This window comes from Mizuhopecten yessoensis, unplaced genomic scaffold (assembly GCF_002113885.1).
Source record: "Mizuhopecten yessoensis strain PY_sf001 unplaced genomic scaffold, ASM211388v2 scaffold11003, whole genome shotgun sequence".
NCBI classification, from domain to species: domain Eukaryota; kingdom Metazoa; phylum Mollusca; class Bivalvia; order Pectinida; family Pectinidae; genus Mizuhopecten; species Mizuhopecten yessoensis.
In genome coordinates this window covers 249,137-259,540 of record NW_018408830.1, presented here as the reverse complement: position 1 = coordinate 259,540, position 10,404 = coordinate 249,137, and the positions used below count along the sequence as shown (strand labels likewise).

The following is a 10,404-nucleotide window of genomic DNA, read 5'->3' as shown; positions in this document are numbered from 1 at the left end:
CATAAGTTTATACCGAGTGGCTGATTAAGGATAATCAAATACAATTCATAATTTGAGATACGAATTCGTTATAACTAGATACTTAGTTGTTATAACGAGATACTAACTCGTTTAAACGAAAAACTAACTCGTTATAACGAGATACAAATTTGTTATAACGAGATACTTATTTGTTATAACGAGATACTAAGTTGTTATAACTATACTCACTCGTTATAAGCGGATACTTAGTTATTATAACGAAATACTAAGTTGTCATAACGAGATACTAAGTTATTATAACGAGATACTAACTCGTTATAACCAGATACTAAGTTGGTATAACGAGATACTAAGTTGTTATAACGATATACTAAGTTGTTATAACGAGATACTAAGTTATTATAACGAGATACTAACTCGTTATAACCAGATACTAAGTTGGTATAACGAGATACTAAGTTGTTATAACGATATACTAAGTTATTATAACGAGATACTAACTCGTTATAATGAGATACTAAGTTGGTATAACGAGATACTAAGTTGTTATAACGATATACTAAGTTATTATAACGGGATACTAACTCGTTATAACGAGGTAACAAGTCGTCATATAACGAAATAAAAATGATTGTTTGGATGTCCTTATTCAGCTACCATACAAATGACAAATCATTGCTACAATAATATTGAAAACCTTTGCACGAAGCATAACCTAAATGTTAGTAAAGTGTACATTTGAACGGAAATACAATGTACATCTGTTCATATTTAGAATACACGTTTACTTATGTCTGGGTCCGATTTTGTCATTTGTCGCCGGGTAAAAGTGAGATTTTAAAATATTTTAGATAAGAGTCCAGTTTTTCGATGCTCGGTGATTAACGACAGCTAAATCCAAAATTTAAAACTGGAAAATTAAATTAAAAAATCCACACAAACAAAATGATTTGCATTGTTCAGGTTTAAGTTTGAAATTTGAAATATTTATATAAAAAAGGAAGAATATTTCCTTTTGGTAACATGCTATATTTGAATAAACTTTGCCAAATAAAAATGTCATTGGTACTTTGTTAGGATATAGATAAAAATTTGTTTAACAAAATAGAATATACAAAATGCATAAACAGCATATGGGTATATTTGAGTGTAATTGAGTATATTATTTGAAGAACAAGGCCAATTTCTTCATCGTTATGGTACATATCAAGATGAGGGCTGAATGAAAGTTATTTTCCCGTAGGATAATTACTGTATTTCTATACCGAGCTAATTATTCATGATACCAACCTTGACCTGACAAAATATATCACCGTTTCTAAAAATACACAACATATGGCATATGTCCTATTTGCTGTCTAGTGTATATCAAACAAAACCTTCGCTCACGTGTTGTTAGGGAGAGGACACAAACAGATACAGAATCTTCAGTGAGGGGTCAGATAGTCGTATATCCAAATAGTTATGCTCGTTTGTCGATCACTACCAATGATATCATGCTAATTCATTAAGCTGACCATACTTGATGGTTTTAGTCGTACCCGTCAGTGTAATTTGATTAAACTATTTATTTCAAACGGTAAACGAAACAGCTACAGGGTACATAATGTATGTTACGTACTCTATCAGTTGCCAAATATAACATGTCAAATGTGATCAGAAATAAATGCATAGCAATCGGAGGGAATTTTCGGTAAATCCCCCAGTTATCCCACCCCATGTCTGGGCAGGTGCGCCACGCATCAACCTGTGACATTTCGGGGAAACCATTTACATAAAGCTATTTCTGGCTACAGTTTCACAATGCTGCTGACTATATACATGTAACTCTAAACCTTTAGCTTTACATCAATGCTTAATGTACAGGCAGTTATTTGATATCGTCAGATTAGTCTTTATACTGTGTAGGTACCCTGTAACTGGGCACCGAACACAACGACGGAAATAGTGAACCGAGTCAGCTAGTTCTCTAACATTGAAACGTTATAACAGCGATAATTAAATAGGCTGCTAGTCACATACAGGAACAATGTGAAACTATTGGATTGCATGTCCGCCTTTAAAATAGCGTACATATGTAAGTTTTAAAAGTTTTAAATAGTTATATTAATTAACTGTAACAAATTGGACCACACTAAAACACACATACACATCCCTCTGATAACACACGTACACACACCCTCCACTTACATACGTACACAACCCTCCCCTTACACATGTACACACACCCTCCACTTACACACGTACACACACCCTCCACTTACATATGAACACACCCCTCCATTTTACACGTAAACATTCCGTCATCTTACATACGTATACGTTTACTCAATGTACACAAATACGAACCCATCTACTAACACAAGTATACAACCCTCCACTTACACACGTACACATCGTACTCATCAATCCACTTACACACGTACACATCCCCTTCACTTACATACGTTACACACCCGTCATCTAACACCCTTACACAAACCCATCAACTTGCACACGTATACGCCGGTCCACTTTCACATGTTCACACCCACTCACCTTAAACATTTACACATACCCTCCATTTACAAATGTAAACCACCCTTCACTTACACATAAACAACCCGTCCATTTACACACATATACGCCACTCCACCAACACACCTATATACTCCTTTTACTTACACATGTTCACATCCTCTCCACTTACACAAATTTACACCCTTCCACATTCACACGTAAACGCCCCCTCTACTTACAGAAGTTGGCGCCCCTCTACTTACACACGCACACATCCCTTCAACTAACACGTGTAAACACCCCTTCAACTTACACTTATACACATTCCCTCCACTAACATACACATATCCCCACCACTTATACACTCACGTACACATTCCCTCCATCTACAAACGTACACATCCCTTTCACTTACACATGCACACATACCCTCGTATTACACACGTATACGCCCCTCCACTAACACAATTACACACAACCTTCACTTAAAGATGTACACATCCCCTCCACTTATACATATACCAATTCCCTCCACTTACACACATACACATAATACACACACACTCCACCCACACACGTACACGCCCCTCCTCTCATACACGTAGACGTTCATCTACTTGCAAACGTACACATCTCCTCCGCTAACACAAGTATACACCCCTCATTTTACACCCTTACACATCCCCTCCACTAACACTTATACACATCCCCTCCACTTACACATATACACATTCCCTTCACTTACACATATACACATTCCCTCAACTTACAAACGTAAACCCCCTCCACTTACACGCATATACACCCCTCCACTAACACACCTACAACCCCATTCACTTAGACATGTACTCATCCCCTCAACTTACACACGGACACCTCCTCCACTTACACATATACGCATTCCATCCACTTACACAGGTACGAATCGTAACCAAACGTACACACACCCACTCCACTTACTCACTTACTCATTACCTTCACTTACTGTTGTACACAACCCTCCACTTAAACATGTACACACCCTCCACTTAAACATGTACACAACCCTCCACTTACACACGTACACATTCCCTACACTTACAAACATACACATTCCTCCACTTTCACATGTACACAACCCTCAACTTACACACGTAAACCCTCTACACTTACATACATTTACAACCCTCCACACCTATTCACATACACATGTACACGCTCCTCCACTTACACACGTACACATCCTCTACACATAAACACGTACCCATGTATATAACCCCTTCACTTAAAAACCTACATAACCTCTCCACTTACATATGTACTCATCCCCTCAACTTACACACGGACACCCCCTCCAATTACACACGTACACACACCCACTCCAATTACACATGTACACAACCCATCCACTTTCACAGTTACACAGCCCTCCACCTACACACAGTTACACAACCCTCCACCTACACACGTACACGCCCCTTAACCTACACACGTACATGCCCCTTAACCTTACATACGTTTACACACCCTCCATATAAACATGTATACATCTCTCCACTGACATATCTTTACACCCCTCCACTTTCACAAGTAAACCCCTCCTCTACTTACAGAAGTTAACGCCCATCTACTTACACATGTAAACATCCCCTCCACTTTCACATGTAAACAACCCTCCACTTTCACATGTACATAACCCTCCACTTTCACATGTACACAACCCTCAACTTACACACGTTTAAGTCCCTCAACTTACACACGTACACATCCCCTCCACTTACACATGTTCACACATCATCAATTTACACACGTACACGCCTCCTCCACTTTCAGACGTACACGCCCTTAAACCTTACACACGTTTACTCACCCTCCATATAAACATGTATACATATCTCCACTTACACACATGCACATCCCATCAACTCACACATGTAGATGACCCTCCATTTACACATGTACACGCCCCTCCATTACCCCGTACACACCTCTTTCACTTACACACGAACACATCCCCTTTGGTTATACACGTATATATCCTCTCAACTTACACAGTGCAAATCCCCTACACTTACACACGTACAATACACTACCCTCCAACTGCACGCCCTTCTACTTACACATTCCCTACTCGTACACATGTACAAACCCCTCCACGTTCACAACCCCTACCAATATACACACTTATATATCCCTAATTACTCTCGTTCACATTCCTTCCACTTACATTACATACTCCCTCCAATAGCACACGTAAACACCCATCCATGTACACAGACAGACAGGCAGACAGACATTCTTTATTTATTTTCTCTGATAAGAGATTACATGGTAATAAATGAACATTCCATGTGCTTTTAGGAAATTTCAACGTTAGAGACCATAAGGGATTGGGTCCAATATATTGATAAACTGCCCTATAATATAACAGATCGGGACGGTTTCTGCACATTTTACACCATACATCATAGTAATAGTTTGTTGTGACTTTCTTAATAAACGATTTCCACTGAAACTCTCTACAGCACGCACCAGAGAAAACAAACTCGAAAAAGAATGTCTCGATGTGAAATTTCACCATTGTATGGAAAATGTCTACGATGAAGCTCACGTTTTGAAACGATTGTGAGGTGAACATGAATGTACATAAGCGAATAATAAATAGAGATTTCCAGACAAAAGATCATTTAGCATTACAAAGTTTGTTCCTAGGTACAGTTTTCTGACTTCTACATCAGACCATAAATCATCAGGTAAATCAATAGCTCCGGTAGTTATGGCCGACGACGAATTTTTCTCAAAACCCTGGCATCTTCGTGCAGCATACCGCATGGTTCTATTTAACATATCAATGGACTTCTGCGTAGCATTTGCGCCAAGTTCACATCCGTATATAACACCTAGTATGATAATTGCTTTAATGAGTTGCGCACTTTTGAGAGGATTTAATCCGCCTGGATGGATACCAACACTCATTAGACTGTTCAGGTTCCTTCTACCTTTGTCGCACGCGCTTTCTATACCGACATCAGCTTTTAGGTTTAAACAAAAAGTTATTCCCGCGTAAACCTTTGTATCAGTCCATTCGATAAACGCGCCCCCAGAGAACATACAGTTGATGGTTTATTGACGATTCGTCTCTTATATGAAAATTCAATCAGCGAAGATTTAGCAAAGTTATAATTTAGCCTCCAAAGATTAGAATACGCATTTACGATATCTAGTTGAGCTTGGAGATTCGTGATGCTTCCAGCTAATAAGAGCGTGTCATCAGCTAATAATATGCAGGGGATATGTAGCTTTTGAATCTGTAAACCCTGTTCCGCTTCATCCAGAGCACGTGCGAGACCGTTTATCATAACGAGGAATAGCCAGGCTGATAAAGTTCTCCCTTGACCGACCCCTTGCTTAACTGGATAGTCTTTGCTAATTTTGCCGTCATACAGTACACGCGAGGTCACGTTTTGAAACGAATTTTGCAGTATTCTCCAAAATTTACCATTAAAACCGAGTCGGTACACCTTATGTAATAACCCGTCTATCCATACACTGTTAAATGCTTTTGCATTGTCCAAGAAGGCAGCAAATACCTTTGTCCTATTTTCGATATAATGACATATCGATTCCTTGACAGTAAACGCTGCCATAATACTTCCACATTCCACTCTAAATCCCTGTTGTAGTCTATGCGGAAACTGCATTTCAGCACATCGAACTGTTAACCTCTGATATATAACTTTTTCGAATAGCTTTTGCAGAACTGATATGTACAAATGCACAACATATTACTCTATTTGAGTAATATAGGCCTAATTTACATAAAAAAAGGCATTACAAGAGTTGAAATTGGTCAATACATTGATTCAAGTTCCGTGATTCAGTCAATTGCAAGCACAAGTTGGGAGTTGCCTGTAATGAATTTTATTTTCAGGTCTGACGGGGTCAAAATCTGGATCGACTGCTGCGCCGGCAAAAAGCCTAACAAACCATAGTACACGAAAATACCTAGTACATAAGTTGAATGACAGTGGCGTACCCCCGAATCAAATAATGCAGGTAGATTTATCTTGATAGTAGGCCTCCAGTAGACAGCTATTAATTAACAAATCACACAACTAACAATAATCTAGATTCTAGTCAAAACTGATTGAAGATAGTGACTTACCTGAGTATTAAGAATTATAAAATCCAATCACAATTAATCCAATCGATCTCATCTAATCAAAATTTGCACAAAATAGCCCAAATCACTGAACTTATCATCGAATCATATTCTAGATTTCAAGTCATCACAACATCCAAAGCATTAACTCCTACTCCAGTCTTACCACCAAACACCACAAGACGATATCATATTTCACATCCAACAACACCTCAGCTGGTCAATCATGAGATGCACACATTCAGCAGGATCCAGGTGCGATTGTGGCTTCGAGTTGACAATCAAACAGCTCATCCACTCTAACGATGACAGATTAACGCAACCTCTGTCTTTTCAAAGGACCAATATATAGTGGAACATTTCACATTAAAATAAACCATGCTGTACCAACACGACCACGAGTGCTGTACTCTGACGAAAGTGAATAAAGAAGAACATTCTTTTCCAGAATCCCTGCCAATATAAACTTTGTTTGTCACTATTTATAGCTACATGGACTAGGCGGCCTTATCACGCCCTTTTCCGGCGCGGAAGAGCCTCCGCGGAAATATTGCAACAGAAACTTTCGATTGTTTTTATTCGTTGTTACATCATCAAATGTACATTATCGATACATTCTTGTTTTGTGGAACGAAATAAATGTTTCATGGCGCTTTAAAATTAATCTTCGTGTTTTGAATATCAATGAGTTTACCACACTCTTGTAAATATTACTACGCGTATCAAATGGGTGCATGTAAACAAGTACAGCCAGCCAGCATCCGTCAGTTGGACAAAATAGTGGTAGAAACAATTTACATAACGAGTGTCGGTTGATTAACATTTTTATCTAACTCTCGTTAGTTAGATAAACATGTTAATCAACCGACACTCGTTGCGTAAACTCTATTCACACCCTTCCACTTTCATACGAACACGCCCACTCTACTTACAGAAGTTGACGCCCATATACTTACACACGCCCACTTACACATGTAAATATCAACCGACAAGAGAATGGTCGATTGTTCGAACCGTGGTTTCGATCATATTCCACACTTGTCGAATCTCACCGAAGGCTTAGATTTATCTGGAAACAAGTTATCATTTCTAGACAAATCCTCATTCTTCAACCTTCCTAACTTGCAATCTTTAAATTTGAACTGGAATGAAATAAAATTCATCGGTAAAGACACGTTTTCTGGACTTCCGTCACTGCAGGACTTATCACTTGGACACAACCACATCAACATTGTACAACAAACGTTTAGTCAAATCCGTTTTACCCTCAATACCAAACTCAAATATTTGGATTTATCCTTCAATGTTAATTTGCCATTAGACGCAGAAGCCTTGTATCCAGACTCAGTGTTCGCATCGTTGATGTCTCTTCAGGAACTTCATGTAGACCTTCTACCGAATCCTATCTTTGGAACAGGGTTCGGCAATATGACAAAGCTTAACAAACTAGTTTTTAAGGACTGTACATTAATGCATCTTAAGAACGATACATTTATAAACTTTCATGATCTGGAATCGTTGACATATTTGGACATGTCAAATTGCCACGTTAATGACACATATGTTGTGAAAATAGAAAAAGCTTTCTTACAACATTTCTCGTCCCTGCAATACCTGGATCTTTCTCGTACTTCGATAACGTTTCCGGTTGCCATGGAAATTTTGTACGGTCTCACAGCTACAACCAATCAAAGTCATTCTGTCAGAAAAATGAAAGTTCTGAATCTATATAATGTTAATCCTTTCAAATTATCAAGGAATCCTTTGTCAATTTCAGTTGTTTAAGGCGAATTTCGTTCTCAGAGAACAACTTCTTGTTCAAATTTCCTCGTTTTTCGCTAAGTTTTTTGATATTTTTTGGAGAGGGGGAAAATCTAGAAGAATTTGATTATTCATATGTCGCCATCAAATTTGCACATGGGATCAAGGAAGGTCCGAAGGTGAATGGGAAAGAATTACGTTATTTACCAGAACCTCAACGACAGTCTCCGTTTCGATGTGTGATGCGCGTCAGCCTGGGAGCACATATGCGATTCGTACGCTTAACACATCTGCTCTTTCCATTTTTCATTGATTGTGATCTGGATATGTCTAGGTCTCCTACATTGTATCTGCTTGACATATCACACACAACTATTTCAAGTACAGATTTTCGTATAAGAGGAGTACGGGTAGAGTATATGAACGTTTCAGGTATGGATTTTGCAACATCAGGACGGATGCTGCTCGGTAATATGGAAGGGATGCATAGACTGGTCATTCAGAATGCCAATTTAGATCGTGCCTTCAATAATAAGAATTACATTTTCAAGGATATAAAGCAACTGGATGAGGTAGACATATCGTCAAATCATTTAAGCATCCTAGAAGAGGAAAGCGTGCAGGGCTTGGAAGGGGTAATACATATAGACCTGTCTTGGAACTTTTTCAATGATTTCCCTGCAGGCCTGTATATTTTGCCAAATCTTACTGACATAGATCTGAGGAACAATAAAATAACTTATCTTAGGAAGAAAGCAAGGACATGGCTGGATCTTATGAACTCGAGGTCCGAACGTAATATTAGGATTTTGATGTATGGGAATCCCTTTGCCTGCACGTGCGATACAATGGAGTTCGTTTTTTGGATTTGCGATACAAGTGTCATGCTCGACCATCATAACAACTACACGTGCGTGTTACCAAACGGTTCCATTGCCATACTGCGTCACGTTAATGATAATTACCAGCTGTTTCTAGGAAACTGCAATCAGGAATCTTTCAGCGTAAAAGAAAGGGTGAACACATACTTTCAACTGACCAGGAATCTTGTTACGAGTACCCGAATATTTTAGCTCTGTCTTACACAGTGGATGTAAGAATCCGACCGGATATAGCTTCACTGATTACAAGCTTGGCGTACATGTCGCCAGCATGACATCATTAAGTGAAGTGATTCTCATAACATTACATAAACGCGGGAAATTAAGTCAAACAAATATGTTTTACTGTAAAAATAGAGATTAAGCTGTATTTCATATGAACACATTTTTAGTGTTCTTGGATTAAGTCCCCCTTACGTTTACGTTTCTCCCTTAAAATAAATAAAGCCTCGAGTTAAATTTCTGTTTCTGATAAAAATCTGTACTATTGTTCACAAATTCTTACCCCTTTCTCTTAATTTGAGACAGAAAAGAAATTGTAAAAAACACACAATTTTTTTTTTTTTTTTTTTTTTTTATGAAACCTCAGACAAATGATGCATTCATGTTCTTTATGAACAATATAAACAAATATTGGTTATTATGACAATTGTATGCAATATAAAAGACACGTACGTGCGCATACCGCCAAACACTCACGCACGTACGAAAACAGAACACATCAGCATTGAACGACATCTCGGTACGTCAAGAAATAAACCCTTCTTGATCCAGATGTTCCTTAAGGATAAGCGGTTTGTACGTAACCAATGACGTTCGTCATAAGGTACCATGTAACATCGAGAAAACGTGTTGGTCATCACCGAAATAAGACATAACAAAAAAAATCTAAAAATCAACACAGATACAGCAAATCAGTATCAAACATCGGTTATTATTCTGATCGTCCCTCCATCTAGTCAACATTTTTCAGGTTGCCCCATTATCTAGCCATCCTAATTTCAGATTGTCCCATTACCTAGCAATCCTAATTTCAGGTTGTCCCATTAACTAGCCGTCATAATTTCAGGTTGTCCCAATATCTAGCCATCCTAATTTCAGGTTGTCCCATTATCTAGCCGTCATAATTTCAGGTTGTCC

The 10,404-nt window shown here is 38.3% G+C and overlaps 1 protein-coding gene across 1 annotated transcript; it reads left to right on the top strand.

Moving 5' to 3' along the window:
• The first annotated feature begins 7,618 nt into the window (after positions 1-7,618).
• LOC110464515 (trophoblast glycoprotein-like) lies at positions 7,619-9,456 on the top strand. Its single transcript, XM_021519766.1, has 2 exons — positions 7,619-8,084; positions 9,068-9,456. Exons 1-2 carry the CDS (start codon positions 7,619-7,621, stop codon positions 9,454-9,456), a joined length of 855 nt encoding a protein of 284 aa, XP_021375441.1.
• The last annotated feature ends 948 nt before the right edge of the window (positions 9,457-10,404 follow it).